Source organism: Muntiacus reevesi, chromosome 10 (genome assembly GCF_963930625.1).
Source record: "Muntiacus reevesi chromosome 10, mMunRee1.1, whole genome shotgun sequence".
In the NCBI taxonomy this organism is placed as follows: Eukaryota; Metazoa; Chordata; class Mammalia; order Artiodactyla; family Cervidae; genus Muntiacus; species Muntiacus reevesi.
Window position 1 is genome coordinate 32,537,421 of NC_089258.1, and position 21,222 is coordinate 32,558,642.

The following is a 21,222-nucleotide window of genomic DNA, read 5'->3' on the forward strand; positions in this document are numbered from 1 at the left end:
CCAGACTCCTCTGTCCATGGAATTTTCCAGGCAAGAATACTGGAGTGGGTTGCCATTTCCACTTACATAAATTATTAAGCATAATCATAAAATGACCACCAAGGAGAATTTGAGAAATTGATATAAAAGACAAAATTTGAAGGTCTTTTTTTATTGTTTGGTGTTGCCAGTTTCCCGATCAGAAATCCAACTTGTGACCCCTGCATTGGCAGTGTGGAGTCTTAGCCACTGAACCACCATGGAAGTCTCAAAGATTCTTTTATATACTTTTCTAACCCCATTTCTAATCTCTCCCATCCCAGTGCAAAGAGTGGTAATCCTGAGTTTTACGATTACTCATTCTTGCTTTCTTTATAGTTTTAAAAGGTGTGCAAATTCCTAAACCATAGGAAACTTGTATAAACAGTGTAATATTTTAAATATCTTTCTGCCACTTGATTTTTTCACTTAATATTCTGATTCTGTGGTTAACTCCATGTGGCTCCTTAATTTTCAGTGCTGTGCAGTATTTCTCTATGAGAATATGCTACAAATATCCATTCTTCTCTTGATTGATATTTGAGTGCTTTCTAGTTTCTGCTTCTTCTTCTTGTGCTTATTATAAATAATTTTTCTGTGAATATTCTTGTACCTGTCTCCTGAGGCACTCAGAGATTTCTCTAGACTTGACAATCTAGGTTATACATTCAGAAGTAGAATAACAGAGTGATGAAATTTGCTAATCTTCATCTTTACTGTGTTTCCAAAGTGATTTTATCAGTTTTCACTACCACCATTATCAAGTGTTTGAGAGATCCCATTGCTCATACCCTCAATTGGTATGGTAATTAATACAATTTAAAAATTTTGCCATTGAGTCTAAAAATGTCATATGTGCCCTAAATTTTCACGTTTTGATTATTAATTGAATATTATCTCATATTTTACGGGCCAGTCACGAATCTTCTTCAATATGTCTGTTGATGTATTTTAACTTTTTTTTTCTATTTGACTGTTGTTTACTTATTGGTTTTTAGGTATCCCTGGTAATAGCCAAGGTAGATACCTTCTTCCCAGAATGTGGCTTCTCTTTTCATTTTCTTTGTGTTATCGTCTGATGAACAAAAATTCTTAATTTTAACAAAGTAAAATGTATTAGTCTTCTTTTGTTTATGTTTTTGTCCTTTTGCTTAAGTTTCTGTTCAGTATTATACCATACTTCCTGTACAGTAAGACAAGAAACAGAAATGAAAGATATGAATATTGGAAAGGAGAAAGCAAATTGCTATTATTTGCAGTTAGTAGGATTACATAGAAAAATCCAGAAGTATGTAAAAGTTATTAAAATTAATGAGTTTAGTAGGAGATCTAGGTATATTCTGAGTGCATGAAAATCAACTGCATTTTATATACCAGCAACAACAGTGAGAAATATCACTGAAAAATAGTAATACCATTGCCACAGACCTGTACACCTAAAATCTGTTAAAAGTATAAAATTTTTATTTTATACATTTTATCACATACACAGACACACAGAATGCCATCATATTTTGTATGAAAGCAAAATTAAAGATACTTAGAAATACATGTAACCAAGTCTCTGTTATATCTTATGGAAAGAAACTGTATTAGAGAAGACAGCCTAAAGAGTGATACCATATATGGACTAGAAGACACTAAATTTTAAAGATGTAGTTTTTCAAAATGATTTATGGATTCAAGGCAGTCCCAAGTGATTTTCTCAGGAGTCTGATGAAGTAATTTCTAGAATAACTTAAGACAATCTTGATGAATAACAATGTAAGAGGACTTGCCTCCCCAAGTATTAAAATTTATAAAGTCAAATAATCAAGAAAAATTTAGCATTGCCACAGAGATAGATAAATTATTTAATGGAACAGATCCGGATATAAATGAAAACTTGATGTAGGACACAGGAGACATTTGGATCAATTTGGGGGGAAAAGTGGAAGTTGATCTCTCAGTTCAGTTCAGTTCAGTCGCTCAGTCGTGTCTGACTCTTTGTGACCCCATGAACCGCAACATGCTAGGCCTCCCTGTCCATCACCAACTCCCGGAGTCCACCCAAACCCATGTCCATTGTGTCGGTAATGCCATCCAACCGTCTCATCCTCTGTCGTCCCCTTCTCCTCCTGCCCTCAATCTTTCCCAGCATGAGGGTCTTTTCAAATGAGTCAGATCTTCTCATCAGGTGGCCAAAGTACTGGAGTTTCAGCTTCAACATCAGGCCCTCCAATGAACACCCAGGACTGATCTCCTTTAGGATGGACTGGTTGGATCTCCTTGCAGTCCAAGGTACTCTCAAGAGCCTTCTCCAACATCACAGTTCAAAAGCATCAATTCTTTGGCACTCAGCTTTCTTTATAGTCCAACTCTCACATCCATACGTGACCACTGGAAAAACCATAGCCTTGACCAGACAGACCTTTGTTGACAAAGTAATGTCTCTGCTTTTAATATGCTGTCTAGGTCGGTCATAACTTTCCTTCCAAGGAGCAAGTGTCTTTAATTTCATGGCTGCAGTCACCATCTGCAGTGATTTTGGAGCCCAGAAAAATAAAGTCAGCCACTGTTTTCCACTGTTTCCCCATCTATTTCCCATGAAGTGATGGGACCAGATGCCATGATCTTAGTTTTCTGAATGTTGAGCTTTAAACCAACTTTTTCATTCTCCTCTTTCACTTTCATCAAGAGGCTCTTTAGTTCTTCACTTTCTGCCATAAGGGTGGTGTCATCTGCCTATCTGAGATTATTGATGTTTCTCTCGGCAATCTTGATTCAGCTTGTGCTTCCTCCAGCCAAGCGTTTCTCATGATGTACTCGGCATATAAGTTAAATAAGCAGGGTGACAATATACAGCCTTGATGTACTCCTTTTCCTATTTGGAACCAGTCTATTGTTCCATGTCCAGTTCTAACTGTTGCTTCCTGACCTGCATACAGGTTTCTCAAGAGGCAGGTTAGGTGGTCTAGTATGTCCATCTCTTTCAGAATGTTCCACAGTTTATTGTGATCCACACAGTCAAAGGCATTGGCATAGTCAATAAAGCAGAAATAGATGTTTTCCTGGAACTCTCTTGCTTTTCCTATGATTCAATGTATGTTGGCAATTTGATCTCTGGTTCCTCTGCCTTTTCGAAATCCAGCTTGTACATCTGGAAGTTCTCAGTACACATACTTTTGAAGCACTAGTCATTTCTTCAAATTTCAGATAGCTGTTGGACCTTTAGGTCTATCCCATTTATTTTTTTAAAAATGGCTCTGAATTGTTTCTTAGAAGAAACGCTTGTTAAATCTCACTTCCTTCCTTAATTTGGATACAAATTGGAAGGTATTCGTCATAGTTTGTGATAGGGTTATGTCAGTTTCCTAGTTTTATTATACTTGAAATTTTCTCTGGTTCAGGTTCATTTTTTTTTTTTTTTCATTTTCCTGGACTTCCATTTTCCCTGCAAATTATGTGATAACTAATGACTTTCATTACAATATTCTCACTGTTTTCTGGCAGCCTTCTTTTTTTTTCCACCCTCGTGCACACATGCTCAGTCATGTAATCCCATGGACTTCAGCCTGCCAGACTCCTCTGTCCATGGACTTTTCCAGACAAGAATACTGGAGTGGGTTGCCATTTCCCTCTCCATCTGGCAGCCTTCTATACTGTCTTTCACCAGTCCTTATCATGATTCTCCCTTAACTTATCTATGCCTAACCAGTTAACTAATGTGAGATTCACCCTAGTCATTTCAAAGACAGAACATGGAGGAATAGCTGCGAGTAGAGTAGCAGAGGGAAAGGGACAACTCCTTTTTTTCACCCGTCTTTTCCAATTAACCTGTTGCCTGTAACTCTTTCCATCTGAACTGAAGTTGGCTTACTATAATGAGTTGATTTCCCTTTACTGCCTTGGTATTCCATTTGTCTGCAGATATATGAGGTCAATACTTAATACAGATGCCTGTTGAACTTCCCTGGTGGTCCAGTGTTTAAGAATCCACCTTCCAATGAAGGAGGTGCAGGTTCGATCCCTTACCGGCTGATCGGGAACTAAGATCCCATATTCCACAGGGCAACTCAGCCCATGCACGACAACTGGAGAGGCTGTGTTTGACACCAAGAAGCCCCAGCGTGCTGCAACTGGAGAAAGCCCTTGAGCCTCAGTGAGGAGCCCGCATGCTGCAATGAAGACCCAGCACAGTGAAAACTAAAAAAAAAAAAAAAAAAAGTCTATAATATTGTAAATGTTCTTACATGAGACAAAATAGTCTCTTCTTAGCAATCTGAGACCATATCTTTAATAGGAGATACTTTTATTTTTCACTAGAATAAGCCTTCACTCTGGTCAAGTCAAACCTTTCCCTAAAATTTTTGATACAACTGTTTAACAAGGAGCCATATTTGGCTACTGATTGGTTAGAAAATATATATATATTTTTTCTTTGTCCTTATTTGCCCTTGGTTAAAATAGTCTTGTGCAAAAATTTGGTCACAGTTTACAAGGCCGGTGGAGTGGTTCTTGCGATGCCAGACAACTGGTGAGAACTATTGCTGTCCCTCCCCAGTGTAGTTGTAGGAGATGTTTACTTCGTGTGATCCTCAGGGCACCAGGCAAACATTCAGCCTTGAGCAGGCAAACAAGCAAAAGGTCAGTAGCAGAAAAACGAAAGGACCATCTGGAGGACTTCGCTATGAGAATGTTATTTACGTAACTGGAAAAGCAAGTCTTCCCACCTCCACACCCCCCTCTTGGAGGTGGAGGATTGGTTGTATTACAGGATAATGTCTTCATATAGCCTCTCTTCTCTTGGAGCACTGGGAGTAGGAGACTTTAATCAAAAATTTAATTTAGTAGAGTGTAGTGGGCTGATGACACCTCTGAGAATTTAATTTGGCATAACAGAAAGACGTGGGGGAATTCCAAAGTCTGGTCTTTGTGTAGCAAAGTAATGGCCAGTAAGAGATGGATGGCTCAATTATGGGCCTGATCCTTAAGCTAGCTTAAAATGTCCTTATTTTCCCAACGGTTGGCACAGTTTGAAAGTTAGAAGATAAATAACTGACATTGTTCATCAGTATAAAATGATAAATTGCCACCTTTATAGTGAGCAGGGTTGAAGCTATGTTGACTACAGAAGAATCAAATGTTTCTCTTTCTCAGCTTGGAAAGAGTACATGTACTCACAGTAGACTACTGTATCTCAGAAGTAATGCCTGAGTTTGGGAGAGGTAGGTGTGTTTGACATAGTAGTGACTTACTGGATACCAGGAAGAATTAGGTGAGACTATCTCCAAGGGAAGTGGACTTGGAATACCTACAACCATCATGGGTCTCTTGCTAAAGTCATATTCTAAATACAATGAATAGGGGAATCCCTGTGGTCCAGTGGCTGGTGAGACTATCTCCAAGGGAAGTGGACTTGGAATACCTACAACCATCATGGGTCTCTTGCTAAAGTCATATTCTAAATACAATGAATAGGGGAATCCCTGTGGTCCAGTGGCTAAGAGTTCACACCCCTAGTGCAGGGGACCAGGTTGGATCCCTGGTCAGGGAACTAGATCTGAATGACACAACAAAGATCAAAGATCCATAGTGCTGCAATTAAGACCCAGTGCTGCCAAATAAAGAAATAAATATTAACAAAAATAAAAATAAATAAAATGAATAATTCACTCTTGGGAAAATATTTAGCTAGGAAAGGGAGGATGGATCTTAGTAGCGTGAGACCAACTCCTGTGAACAGGGCTTGGGAGTTCCTGAAAAGTGGTTGAAGTATTAAAGACAATTTTAAAGAAGGTAATTTGAACAAAACTAATGCTCTCAGGGAGAAATGCAGATATGAAACCAAGGAACAAAGTTAGGGATCTGGTTGGTTCCAGAGGGAACTCCCTTCAGTGTTTTATAATCTTATGATACTTTGCCTTGAGACAAAGTATCAGTTAAGAGTTAGGTCCAGATACATATAACAGAAAACAAAAAATAATAGTGCCCTAGATAAAGGTTTGTTTATTGTGCAAAAGAAGTAATGGCTTCAGGGCTGTAATGGCATTCCACGTTTATCAAAGATCCAGCCTCCTTTATGTTCTACTATGAGAACATACAGCTTTCATTCTTATTATCACAAGATGTCTGGAAGCCCTTTAAAGAAGTTTTCCCAGAAGTCCTTCCCAACATCTTCCGCTTATCTCATTAACCTTAATTTGGTCACATGGCCACCCCTAGTCAAGGAAGGCTTGAGAGATGCAATGTTTTTACTGGGCATACTGCCACCTCTAATAATAGAGATATACCGTTGGTAAGAAGTGAACAATGTATAATGGGTAGGCAAATAACTCTAACACAGCAGTTGTCATATATATATATATATATATATATATATATAGAGAGAGAGAGAGAGAGAGAGAGAGAGATGGGTTACCCTGGTGGCTCAGATGGTAAAGAATCTGCCTGCAACACAGGAGACCAAGGTTCAATCCCTGGGTTGGGAAAATCCCCTGGAGGAAGGAATGTCTACCCACTCCAGTATTCTTGCCTGGAGAATTCCATGGACAGAGGAGCCTGGTGGGCTACAGTCCATGGAGCTGCAAAGAGTCGGATCCAACTGAAGTGACTTAGCACACACAGCACACAGAGAGATAGCAATTCCCTCATGTAAGCCTCAGCTCTTTGGTAAAGAGCTGTGTGGGAATTGTGTAGTAAACAAACCAACAGAGCAAAAAATGGACTATGGCCTGATCCACAAACCCACTCCACTACTTGTGCTCAGGCAAGGAAGCAGTTGTCTACTGAGGGAACCGTCTCCAAGAATTGTAAGAGCTGGCTAGCTGCAAAGTGAGGAAAACCCACACTGTGCCTTTGAGCAGGGGGAGTTTCAGAAAGCTAGGTGAAGACCTAGGAGGGTTCTTAGACAACTGCCCCCTAACTCCCTTTCCTGTATAAGAGAAAGTTCACCTTTGAAGGAGCTATGGAAAGGGGAAGGCTAGTTCCTCTCGTGGTTGCAAGACCAATGCAGCTGTTCCAAGCATCGTGCCCAGAAATAACATTAGAAGAAGAAAGGCGATATATTCGGTGGTCTCTTTCTTAAAGTCAGAAGACCTTCTCCAGCAGGGCTCACATTTGCCAGAACTAGAAAACATATCCACTATTAAACAAGACATTGACTAGTGAACAATGATGTACACACAATGGCTTTTATTGCAATACTGTTTATAAAAATTAAAAACAATTTTGAAATACCATCACAAGTGCTAAAATTAATTTGGAGTACATTCATATAAAAGAAAACCATGAACCTATAAGATAGTCTGGGACCTGGGATCAGGGACCCTTTACTGGAGTGCCTGCACCTGGACAAAAGGAGCTGGTGGAGCAACAGAATACAAAGAAACTATACGGGACTCAAAACAGCTGAATGCATGGCAGTCAGGGTAATTATGAACAACGATACAAGAAGGCCACAAACCAACTGCCACTTCTGAGGTGCCTGGGGCAGAAGCAGGGTACTGAGCGTGATCTCTGCACACGGCACCAACACAAGGGCAGCAGACCACCTAAGCCACCCCTTCTGCCAGACCCACGGAGCTGCCCCTACCCTCACTCCATTTAAGGAGAGCAAGCAAGGGCACCTGTAACTTGTTTGCACTCCCTAGTGCTGCAGTACAAATCCCAATAAAATCTTGCCTGAATTTCTCCTCAAGCCTCTTATAAATTTCTATTGATTAAAGAGTCCAAGGACCCAGGTGAATAACACATCTAATTTTTTAGATTTAAGGTGAACTTTTAGGTGTAAATTTGAAAAGATGTTTGTGATACACTAAGTAAAACAAAAACAGGTTCCAAAACAATAGAGTATATATAATCTCCCTTTTGGGCTTCCTTAGTGGCTCAGATGGTAAAGAATTCACCTGCAATGCTGGAGACTTGAGTTTGATCCCTGGGTTGGGAAAATCCCCTTGAGAAGGGAATGGCTACCCACTCTACTATTCTTGCCTGGAGAATTCCATGGACAGAGGAGCCTGGTGACCTACAGTCCATGGGCCGAAAAGAGTTGGACATGACTGAGTGACTAACACTAACAATCTCCCTTTTGATTTTTATTGTTCACTCAGTCATGTCCAACTCTTTGCGACCCCATGGACTGTAGCACACTGGGCCTCCCTGTTCATTACCAACTCCAGAGCTTACTCAGACTCATGTCCATTGAGTTGGTGATGCCATCCAACCATCCCATCCTCTGTCACTCCCTTCTCCTCCTGCCCTCCATTTCCCAGCATCAGGGTCTTTTCCGATGAGGCAGCTCTTTGCATCAGATGCCAAAGTATTGGAGCTTCAGCTTCAGCATCAGTCCTTCCAGTGAATATTCAGGGTTGATTTCCTTTAGGTTTGACTGGTTTGATCCCCTTGCAGTCCAAGGGACTCTCAAGTGTCTTCTCCAGCACCACAGTTTGAAAACATCAATTCTTCAGTGCTCAGCCTTCTTTATGGTCCAGCTCTCACATCCGTACCTGACTACTGGAAAAACCATAGCTTTGACTATATGGACCTTTGTTGGCCAAGTGATGTCTCTACTTTTTAATATGCTGTCTGGGTTTGTCATAGCTTTCTTTTCAAAGAGCAGGCATCTTTTAATTTCATGGCTGCAGTCACCGTCTGCAGTGATTTTGGAGCCCAAGAAAAAAAGTCTGTCACTGCTTTCATTGTTTCCCCATATATCTTCTATGAAGTGATAGGACCAGATGCCATGATCTTAGTTTTTAAAATGTTGACTTTTAAGCCAGTCTTTTCACTCTCCTCTTTTCACCTACACTTCAAGAGGCTCTTTAGTTCCTCTTCTCTTTCTGCCATAAGGGTGGTGTCATCTGCATATCTGAAGTTATTGATACTTCTCCCGGCAGTCTTACTTCCAGCTTGTGCTTCATTCACCCGCCATGTAACATGATGTACTCTGCATATCAGTTAAATAAGCAGGGTGACAATATACAGCCTTGATGTACTCCTTTCCCAATTTTGAACCAGTCTGTTGTTCTATGTCTGGTTCTAACTGTTGCTACTTGACTTGCATACAGGTTTCTCAGGAGGCAGGAAAGGTGTTCTGGTATTGCCATCTCTTTAAGAATTTTCCACAGTTTGTTGTGATCGACCCTTTTGCTTTAAATGCAATCAAAATCTATATTAAAATTTCAAAGGATACATGCCAAACTATTAACAATGATTATCTCTCAAGGGTGATATTACAGAGAAAGTTTCACTTTCGCTAGATTGTTGGAATAATGTATTATGAGAAAAATATAGACATTATAATACAGCAAAGAGGTTAATATCCTATTGTTACTAATTAAATGAGCGGCAATAATTCATTGAGCAACAAAAGGTACAGCGAGGGGTCCTACTGGGAAGATTGGTACATTGTCAGAAACAACTGTTACATACTCAAAATCCCCAAGATTTCTCCATTTCACCTTCTAAAGTAGGGTGTGCTATTTTGTGGGTGAAAGAAAAGTTTCAAATGATCCCTGACTCTTCAAATGCCCTTGAAAGCACCTGTTCTTAGTCATATGGTATTGTTGGTTTCTGATGCTGCTGCTTGCTGCTAAGTCGCTTCAGTTGTGTACGACTCTGTACGACCCCATAGGTGGCAGCCCACCAGGCTCCCCCATCCCTGGGATTCTCCAGGCAAGAACACTGGAGCGGGTTGCCATTTCCTTCTCCAGCGCATGAAAGTGAAAAGTGAAAGTGAAGTCGGTCAGTCGTGTCCTACTCCTAGCGACCCCATGGACTGCAGCCTACAAGTCTCCTCCATCCACGGGGTTTTCCAGGCAAGAGTACTGGAGTGGGTTGCCATTGCCTTCTCCATTGTTGGCTTCTAACCATCAATTAATAATTTTACATTTGACTGAAGGAACCTAGAATATCTTAAAAGGCAAGTTGAAAAATTACAGTGGCAAATTACAACACAGTAAAGCAGTGTTTTCCAGATGGTAGGTTATGATCCATGAATGAGTCATTGAAATAATGTTGTAGGTTACAATCAAATTAAAAAAAAAAAAAACAGAGTAGTATACAATGGATTTAAATAGAAAAGTTTACTAGGTGTGGATGAAAAACTTATTTATGTGGGTTGTGGTCAACAAACTTGAGTGCATTATACACTTTAAGAAAATATATTCTTATACAAGGTCAGGGTTAGAAGAGTCCTTATTTGATAATTTAAGATTAAACTTGTTTTTAACATCGTGTGTGTGTGCTCAGTCATGTCTGATTCTTTGGGACCCAAAGGACTGTAGCCCACCAGGCTTCTCTGTCCATGGCATTTTCCAGGCAAGAATACGGGAGTGGGTTGCCATTTCCTACTCCAGGGGATCTTCCCCAACCAGGCCTGAGTCTCTTGAATCTCCTGCATTGACAGGAGGATTGTTTATCACTGTGCCACCTGGAATGCCCCTTTTAACATCATATCCTTTGATATTTCAATTTAAGTTCATTTTCAGTCTCCTATGTATTTGAAAATCACTAACACTGAAGAATTAAACTTGATAGACTTTAGAAGTCAAACAACCGAAGACACATTGACCTATTCTGTGATAACTGAAAAAACAGTAATACAGATTAGACCATCACATCCTGTTTTATTGATACAAAGCATTACTTTAAGGAACTTAAAATTTATGCGTCCTCATATTTCCCTTTTATAACAATCCTATAAAGAAATTTATGTTATTTTTGCCTTAATCCAAATCAGATTATAACATGTATCACAAATTGTTAACACAAATTAACATTTTGCAGTATTATATAGTGGAGAATTTTAATATACCAACGCCATCTAGTGGTTATTCTCAACACGTTTCCTTTCTCTTGGGTATATACCCAAAAGTGGAATTGTTCTTCTGTATGTAGACATCCAGTAGCTGGTAATTATGTTTTAACTTTTGGAGGAACTGCAAAACTGTTTTCCAAAGTGGCTGTGCTATTTTACATTCCCACCAGCAATGTTTGAGGGTTTCAACTACTTTACATCTTAGCCAACACAATATTTTCCATCTTTTTTTTTTTTTGGCTGTACCAAGTGGCATGCAGGATCTTAGTTCCCTCATCAGGGATGGAACCCATGCCTCCTGCAGTGGAAGTGAGGAATCTTAACCACAGAACTGCCAGGAAAATTGCTCCATCTTTTCTATTACAGATATCCTGGTAGGTGTATAGTGAAATCTCACTGTGGTTTTGATTTGTGTTTCCCTAAAAACAAATGCTGTTTGGGCCTCCTTTCATGTGCTTGCGGTTTGTTCACATGTTTTCTTTGGAGAAATGTCTATTGAGGTCCTTTGCTCATGTTTAAATTTGGAGGTTGCTCATCTTCTCATTGCTGGAGTAGTAAGAGCTCTTTATAGATTCTGGATACCTTATCAGATATATGATTTGCAAATATTTTCTCTCGCCCTGTAGGTTGTCTTCACTTTCTTGAATGAATGGAGAGTATTTTTTCCACCAACAGTTTCTATCATCACTCTTTTCAGAACACCTAATATTACAACACAGGCTTCCCTGGTGGCTCAGTGTTCAAGACTCTGCCTACCAGTGCAGGTGACAGGGGTTTGATCCCTGGGTTGGGAAGATCTCCTGGAGAAGGAAATGGCAACCCACTCCAGTATTCTCGCCTGGAAAACCTATGGACAGAGGAGCCTGATGGGCTGCAGTCCACGGGGTTGCCAAGAGTTGGACAGCCTAAAGAACACCTTGGTTACTCCTCATTCCTCTTACATAGGGAGAGACCTTGCCTTCTTTTGGTCCAGCTGTATCTCCATTGACCAGCACCCATAGTTGCTAATACTTCCTGAATAAGTAAATTCTCTGGAGTCTCTAAGGACCATATCATAGATGGAAAATTCAAACGCTATGACACTGGCAAGTGATATAAATGAGTAAACTGAGATATTTACGGCTTCTGATAAAAGGGAGAGTACATATCCTATTTCCAGGTTAGTTTCTTCAGCTAGTCCTTACATAACAACCTCATTATCCTGTTCTACCTCTTCAGCCTTATTCTACCCTGTTTTACCCTTGGACTGAAAGGAGATCAAATCAGTCAATCCTAAAGGAAATCAGTCCTGAATGTTCACTGGAAGGACTGGTGCTGAAGCTGAAGCTCCAAGACTTTGGCCACCTGATGGGAAGAACTGACTCCTTGGAAAAGACCCTGATGCTGGGAAAGACTAAAGGTGGGAGGAGAAGGGGACGACAGAGGATGAGATGGCTGAATGGCATCACCAACTTGATGGACATGAGTTTGAGTAAGCTCCAGGAGTTGGTGATGGACAGGGAAGCCTGGAGTGCTGCAGTCCATGGGCCTGCATGGACTCTTGGTCAGAGAAGAGTCCGACACGACTGAGCGACTGAACTGAACTGAACCTCTTCAAAACAGAATTTCTTCACGTCTCCCTAAAAGTATTGTGGCAGTCTCTAGTTCATTAGGGTAGCTGAGTTATGTCCAAGGTATACTACCAAAAGCAATACTAAGTCCCAGAATTCACCTTATTCCAGCACTGAGTCTGGGTATTTCCTCCCCGAGATATTGACAAAGAGTAGAAAAATCAGAGTTAACTCCGAGTTCTTCGGCAAGAGTGACTACTGCAGAGCCCAGATTCAGAAGCCACTTCTCACCACAGGGCTGTCAAGCTGCTCTCCGGCTGGCTTTAGTCCAGATTCAGTGGGATAGTCGAAATGCGCCGCCGGCCGGCTTCTAGGAGAAGAGCGTTTATCTGCCCAGGAAAAGCGTTCCTAAGACGGGCCTCCGAGGGCGCGCGCGCAGCCAGGCAGACAGATGTCCTGGTGCCAGCGTGGACGGCGAGGGGACCAAGCGCCAAAGTCCGCTGAGAACCAGCATCTCAGCCCTCAAGGTCCCTAATGCACATCTCAAACGGCCACCCCCCTGGCAAAGGAACTCGGCGTGGCGGCGGGGAAACGTCCACAGGCCGGGAAAAGGCGTACTCGGCGGCTGACGCGCCCGGTACCTCTAGACGCGCAGGCTGGAGGCCAATTGTCACCGTAGAGACCCCGCAGGAGGGGCGGGGCGGAGTTGTTTCTCACAGCGCTTGCGCGTAGCGCGGGTTTCTAGAGGACAGGCTGCGGAGAGGAAACCAGCGCCGCGCGCCACCGAGGCCCACTGCGTGCGCAGGCGCACTCAGCCACCTCCCCCCTCTTGGAGAGCCCAGCACCTCCCGCAGAGTTCGGGGGGCGGGACCCAGGGGCGGGGTCTGGGGCGGGGCTAAATGCTGGGGAAAAATCAACCTTTCTGTGGTCGCTCGTTGAGTCCGTGTCGCCACCGACTCCGATCTGCGGCAGTCATGTTGCCCAACACCGGGTAAGGGTAATTTGGCGCCGTGGGGGAGGAAACCGGCCCAGGCAGAGTGGCTCACTTGGGTGGTCCTGGCCCGGCGGTGGGAGGATTAATGATACAGCTCGGAGCGATCTGAAACGCTGGTTCGCGCTGGATGTAGTATTCCTCTAACCTGCGGTAACTTGTGAAAAGTAGCGCAGAGGTGTGTACTTCAGGGTGGCAGTCGTGTTAAAATCTCATAGATAACGGATCCGGAGTGAGGCATCCCGCCCCCTCTAGGGCGGGTCCCAACTTTGGGTTTAGAGATACAGCTGCTTGTCTTGCTGGAGGCCGCGTGTCCTGGGTGAAAGGTCACAGGAACTCTTGTGCTCTTACTGTTAATGAGTCCCCCACTTATGCAGATCTCAATTCTGGAAGGAGAAAATAAGGGGCGTTTAAAAAGGAGTTTCAAGCTAGTAACAAACTAAGCTAACCTTTAAGGATGAGTGTCTTTTGGGGAGGCTTTGTTTTTTTTTTTACTTTGAGATGATACTGAGTTTTGCTAAAATACACGTAAGGTTTGCCATCGTCACCATTGATAAGTGTACAGTTAAGTAGTGTTAAGAATGTTTGGACTGTTGTGCAACCAGTTTCCAGAACTTTTTCGACTTGAGAAGCAAGCTCTGCACCTTCCCCCCATCCCATTCTATTTTCCGTTTATGTACTGTATGGACGTTTTGAGCTGAGTGACATGTTCGTTCTGAAGTTTGCTTGAAATATATAGGCGCATGGCCAAAAGACTTAAAAAGCTCCAAAGGTTGTTTCCTTATTCTTAACTTTCAGTCCCCTACTTACTCTCTGGTGGGTTTCCAAAGATACTCTGTGTATTTATAAACATATTTGGGTACACAATCCTAAACACGTACAAACACACTCTCCACTTTACAAAATAATAGCAAAGCCCCTTTTGGGTCTTGCTATTTTTACCTGTCATTTAATATGTCTTGGGACCTGTTTTCAGTACATTTAGATCTTTCTCCCTTTTAATGTTCTATTTATTTAACCTATCCCCATCACTGGATACCAGATCATTTCTAGCTTTTTTATTACTCCATCTTTTCTGCCGTGATTATCCTTGTATTCACCTGTTTTGCACATATTTGAGTGTATCCACGTGATAAATTCTTGGCAATGAAGCTGCTGGAGCAAAGAGTGTAAGCATTTCAAGTTTGATGGCTAATACCAAAAGCCCTCCAAAGAGGCTGCACACTGAGAAGAATTAATGTGATTTCCTAACCCAACACATTGGTAAACAGCAAAATGTCTGATAGTAAAAATACTTGTTTTGATAATAAAAATCTAACTAGAGGAAAAAATGACACCTCATTATAGTTAAAATCTGCACCAAAGAGTGAGGAAGCAGATCTTTTTATATGTTTAAAGCAGCAGTTCTTGTTGAGGAGTAATTTTAATACCCATGGGACATTAGGCAATATCTGGGAACACATTGTCACAATTGAGTGGGGTGCTACTGGCATCTAATGAGGGGTCCAGGGATGCTGGCAAACATAAGGCACAGGAGAGCCCCCTACAGTAAAGAATTATCTTGCCCAAAATGTCTATGGTGTAGAGATTGAGAAATCCTGGTTTAAAACCATCTGTGTATCTTTTCCTTTGCCTGGCTTACACAGTTAGGCTTTTGATTGATCTCTGAGATCTCTCTACTGAAAAGTAATTTGTTCTATATCATACATGTTAGAAATTTTTTCTCAGTGTTTTTTCATTGCATCTTGAATTTGATTATCCTATTTGTTTATCATGCAGAACCATGTGGTTTTATTGAATCAGAGTTATCAATGATAATCAAGTTATCTTTTAAGACTTTCGTGTTTTTGTGACAAAGCTATAAAAGGCCATCTCAAACAAAGATTTTTTTTTAATTTGTAAGTTTTCTTCTGGAATTTTCGTGCGCTTTTTCTTCCTCCCTGACTCAGATTTCAGCATAGGAAGTGAGTTAGGAAACCCACTTCATTTTGGTTCAGATGGCTGGCTGTACAGTTGTTCCAGCACCATTGACTGACTAGTTATTTTTTCTTTCTGTTAGAAATTCCACCTCTGAATTCTTGTATGAATAGAGATCGTTTTTATTTTATTACTTTGGTCTATCTGTTCATGTACCAGTGCTAAATTATGTTAATGACTCTAATTTTATAAAGTGTTTTAGTATCTTAGAAGGCTAGTTCCTGCCTCATCTAGATTTTTTTTTTTTCAGAATTTTCTTTGTTACTTTCAGATGTTTATTTTTCTAAATGAACTTTAACTTGTATAGTGTTTTTTTTGAAGTGATTGCTTTTTTTGTTTAAATAGTTAAAGATTCATCACATTTACCATGATTTTGAGGTACTAGGGAATTTTGGAAAATTGTAGTGCTAACTCTGCATTAGCAAGTTTTAGTCATCTACCAGTAGTAATGAGGAATTTGGAATCTTTTTGCTTTCTCACCTTCTACACTCTGGTTCTGATGCTTTAGAAATGGAGGTATAGACCCAGTGGTTTTCAGGTTAAGAGGAAAGTGAACTTTGCCCTTGTTTCTGCCAGTGCCTGAGACCTTGAGCATGAAAATGCCCTTCATCCTACTGAGAATCAATCCAAGTGGACCAAAGGCAAAGGAGTAGAGCTTTTTTTCTTTTTTCTTAAATTTATTTTATTAAAGTAGAGCTAATTTACAATGTTGTGTTAATTTATGCTGTATGGCAAAGTGAGTCAATTATACATATATATGTACACACACACTAACAAATATGTGTGTGTTAGTTGCTCAGTTGTATCTGGCTCTTTGCAACCCCATGGACTGTAGCCCACCAGGCTCCTCTGTCCATGGAATTCTCCAGGTAAGAATACTGGAGTGTATTCAGTAACCATTCCCTTCTCCAGGGGATCTTCCCGACCCAGGGATCGAACCCAAGTATCCTGCATTGTAGATGATGGATTCTTTTACCGTCTGAGCCACCAGGGAAACCCGCAAACACATATATGTATATATATAAACTGGTAGCTTATGGTGAACGATGTCAAATTCTTGATCTCTGAAGAAGAAGAGTTAGCTTTGGGACCAGGGACCAGGCTTCATCACTCAAGAGCTTTTGTGTAGCGGAGTTTTGTTAAAGTAAGAAAGGAGACAGAGAAAGCTTCTGACATAGACATCAGAAGGCGTTGGAGAATGCCTCCCTTTGCTAGTGTTAGCAAGGGAGTCAGATACTTTTTAAATTAGTTATTACAGTAAATCAAAAGAATGTCTCAAGGTTGTAAAATTTTTACCAGACCCACTCCCACAATTTACATTTTAGGGTAATGGATTAGAATTTAACAATAGAAAGATCCTACCAGACCCACTCCCATAATATACATTCTCAGATATCAGGATTAATTGGAAGGTTTTCAGGAAGGAGAAGCTGTCCTCAAGCAGGAAACGTTGTTGTTTTATAATCCCTAGTACAAAGTTGAAACTGAGTTGTTTGTTGTCTTACCAGTTCTGAGCTTAAAGGAAAAAAACCATTTTATGTGATTAAGACTAAGATATGCAGAGAAAAAAAAAGTTTGCCCTTTCCTCCTCCTCAAGAACCCCAGACCCCTCTCTCCTCAGGGACCCACGTGTAAGGCATAGTTCCGGCGAGGCAGAAAAGGAAAGACGACCTCAACAGAAGTAGGTTACCTTTATTCAGGCAAGGAGGGGCGACAGTCGGCCAAACGACCAGGCTGAGCGCCGAAAGGGATCAGGGAGGCTTCATACTTATAGGGAGGTTTGTGGAAGCGATAAGGGAAACGTCAATCAAGTGGGATATTTTGAGTATTCTTTTGTTGGGATGACACTCTATAGTTGGGCAGGGGGTGATAAGTCTTCTGGGTGGGTGTAGGGGGTGGAAGGTTTCCGGACAGGGGGTGATAAGTCCCAGATAGATGCAACTGGCCTGGAGCATCAGAGTGGAACTAAAGTTATGCTTTGTTTTCTCCGAAGTTAGATGATTCAGCAAGAGGCCTTTGAGACTGTAGTTCTCTTTTCTAGGCCCAAAAGACTCCTTCACCCCGGACTTCTTATCAACCTGCCTAGGAATTGACTCTCTCAAAACCATAGTGGAAAAGGATATGAACATTCTTTTTCATATTCTTTTCCATTATGGTTTATCACAGGATATTGAATATAATTCCCTGTGCTACACAGTAGGACTTTGTTGTTTATCCTTCCTATATGTAATAGTTTGCATCTGCTATGGATAGGGCTTTTTAAAGCAATAATTGGGACATTTTTATCTAAATACTTACATTTAAAAATTACTTTAACTCTATGTATATTACCTTTTGTATAAAAAGGAAGGGAAAATTACACACACACAGGATATGTTTTATATATGTGTGTGTGTCTGCATATTTTTTAAAAAAGAAATATAATAAGGGTAAGTGGAAATTAAGGAATCTATAGACAAAGGATTGAACTTCGTTAAATATACACATTTGTAAGGTTTTGACTTTTTTATTGGCCACACCGTGCAGCTAGTGGGATCTTAGTTCCCCTGACCAGGGATTGAACCCAGGCCCTTGGCAGTGAAAGCACAGGAGTCCTAAGCACTGGACCACCAGGGAGTTTGCAGATTTGACTTTTAAATCAAGTATAGGTTTTATAGCATCCCTCATCAAAGATGAGAGGAAAGTGATAAACTAAAGTGGACTGCCATCATAAACAGAGGACCTTAACTGTATGTCAAGCTTATCACATAAATATACATAGAAAAATAATTCAAATAATTTTAACATAGTAATTTGTATACCTTTAGAGACATCTGCTCTAAGGACAAGAGAGTACAAAGAAATCTTGAACTTTACTTGGTAGATTTATTATTGATAGTCATATCAGTGTAGTAATTTGAATACTGTTGTATCTTACAGTATTAATAAATATTAATAAAAATTAATAAATATTAATATACCATCTCTTGTTGGTCTGATTTTTTAGCAGAATGATCCTTGTCGTCCCCTCGGCCGTGAATGAGAGTGTGTTCCTGGGGTCTTTTTTTCTTCTCTAACCTGTCTTTCCTTGATAGCTCAGTTGGTAAAGAATCCATCTATAATGCAGGAGATCCTGGTTCAATTCCTGGGTCAGGAAGATCTGCTGGAGAAAGGATAGGCTACTCACTCCAGTATTCTTGGGCTTCGCTGGTGGCTCCGTTGATTCCTCCCTGGTAAAGAATCCACCTGCCAATGCAGGAGATGCAGGTTCGCTCCCTGGGTCGGGCAGATCCCCTGGAGTAGAAAATGGCAACCCACTCCAGTATCCTTGCCTGGAACACCCCATGGACTGAGGAGTCTGGTGCGCTACAGTCTATGGGGACGCAAGAGTCAGACATGACTTAGCAACTACAACAACAAACAGCAACAACAAGAATGAAATTCTTTTTTCAGGGGAAGAAAGAATGTGTTTATTTCCTAGGACTGCCACCAACTGAGTGGCTTCAGGTGGAAATTTGTTTTTTTACGTTCTGAAGACGTGAAGTCTGAAGTCCAGGTGCCCTAGCAATGTTAGTGTTCCCTCTGAAATTGTGAGTAGAACCCTTCCTTGCCTCTCCCTAGCTTCTGGTGATCATCGGCAGTCCTTGGCCTTCTTAGCTGGTAGCTGCTTTACTCCACTTTCCACCTCTGTCATCACATGCTGTCTTCCCTATGTGTCTGTCTTTATGTAGTCTTACCTCCTCTTATAAAGGCACAGCCATACTGGGTTAAGGATCTACCCTACTCCTGTATTGGAGAAGGAAATGGCAACCCACTCCAGTATTCTTGCCTGGAGAATCCATGGACAGAGGAGCCTGGTGGACTGCTGTCCTTGGGACCGCACAGAGTCGGACATGACTGAAGCAACTTAGCATGCATGCATGCATTGGAGAAGGAAATGGCAACCCGCTCCAGTATTCTTGTCTGGAGAATTCCAGGGATGGAGGAACCTGGTGGACTGCCGTCTATGGGGTCACACAGAGTCAGACACGACTGAAGCAGCTACCCCTGTATGACCTCATTGTAACTAATTACATCTGCAGCAACCCTGTTTCCAAATAAGGTCTCATTTGGGGATGCTGGAGGTTAGGACTTCAAAATATCCTAAAACTTTGGTAGATAAAATTCAATCTATGACAGGGAGGTACAATTGCATTTTGGTGAATACAGTTCAATTTGTAATAGGGAAATAGTGTTTGCTGAATTGGGGTTCAAAATCGATCATAACGTGTTCATACACATATGTGTTCATCTGGGAAAACTGTTCTTAGCTCCCACACTGTACACAAACAGATGGAGGGTCGGATTTGGCCCCTGGCTTAGACATAGATAAGTAGGTATTAGGAATAAAAAAAAAAAAGCAAGGAAGTTAGTAATAATATTTAAAGTAGTTGTTACTTTGTGGGTTGGGAGGAAGAAGGATAGAGAGGAGTAGACAGGTGGCTTCTAGGGTTTTGATAATATTCTATTTCTTGGTATGCATTTTATTTTGATCTTTAAGCTTTACACATTATTTATATGTTTTTTTTTATTTTGTGATTTTTTTTTTTTTACTAAAAATAGTAAAAAGAGCACCTCTTGCTCACTTTCCATTCCCCTTCTTTCTTATTAAACCGTTTATTTCTTATTTTGAAGCCCTTCTCCCACTTTACCTCTGAACTTGCTTCTAAGGTGTAGTCTTTCTGATCTTGGCAAAAGCCTTACATTCTTTTGTTAACAAGCCTGCTTATATGTTCCCCTTGTCTCTGGTTACTGCCCCTTTTTCTGTCATTGTCACTTGGCTGCCCTCTCTTCAGCCTTCTCCTTAAACATTATATGCCTTTAGAAAGTAAACAAGAAAGTGGGTTTCCCACTCTGACTTAATGAGATTTCCTTCTCATCTAACACCTGAGTAAGTAGAAAGTTAGAAGGTAAGGTGGTTGGATGTATTATTAAAAAATGAATGGGCACAGAGAATTTTCCTCGCATTTGGATCAGAGAATCTTTTAAACAACACCCAGAGTTCTTTGCCAACTTTCTGTTTGTTCATTTAGCATCAGTATTGAGATGTAATTCACGCACCGTACAATTTACCCATTTAAAGTGTACAATTAAATGGTATAGTCACAGAGTTGTGTACACACCACAGTCAACTTACAAATATTTTTGTCATCCAAGAAAGAAACCCAATATCCCTCCTTCTCCCACCCCCAGTCCTAGGCAGCCACTAGGCCTTGTGTGTCTATAGGTTTGCCTCTTCTGGACATTTCATTTAAATGGAATCATGCAGTATGAAGGCCTTTGTGACTGACTTCTTTCACTGAGCATGTTTTCAAAGTTCGTCCATGTGTCACAGATCAATACTTCGTTCCCTTTTATTGCTGAATAGATTCCTTTGTATGTATTGATATATAACACACTTTCAGTTCAGTTCAGTTCAGTTGCTCAGTCATGTTCGATTCTTTTTGACCCCATGGACTGCAGCGCTCCAGGCTTCCCTGTCCATCACCAACTCGCGGAGCTTGCTTAAACTCATGTCCATTGGGTCAGTGATGCCATCCAACCATCTCATTCTCTGTCACCCCCTTCTCTTCCCTTCAATCTTTCCCAGCATCAGGGTCTTTTCCAGTGAGTCATTTCTTTGCATCAGGTGGCCAAAGTATTAGAGTTTCAGCTTCAATATCAGTCCTTCCAATGAATATTCAGGACTGATTTCCTTTAGTATTGACTGGTTTGATTTCTTTGCAGTCCAGGGGATTCTCAAGAGTCTTCTCCAACACCACAGTTCAAAAGCATCAATTCTTCAGTACTCAGCTTTCTTTGTAATCCAACTCTCACATCCATACGTGAGTACTGGAAAAACCATGACTTTGACTAGACTGGACCTTTGT

The 21,222-nt window shown here is 41.0% G+C and overlaps 1 protein-coding gene across 2 annotated transcripts in view; it reads left to right on the forward strand.

The window, feature by feature from the left end:
* The first annotated feature begins 13,253 nt into the window (after window positions 1-13,253).
* Window positions 13,254-21,222, forward strand: part of HSDL2 (hydroxysteroid dehydrogenase like 2) — a 50,824-nt gene continuing 42,855 nt past the window's right edge. For both annotated transcript variants that reach the window (XM_065947164.1, XM_065947165.1), the window contains exon 1: window positions 13,254-13,357. In XM_065947164.1, coding sequence (XP_065803236.1) covers window positions 13,266-13,357 — 92 coding nt within the window. In that variant the 5' untranslated portion in view covers window positions 13,254-13,265. The remainder of the gene's footprint in view (window positions 13,358-21,222) is intronic.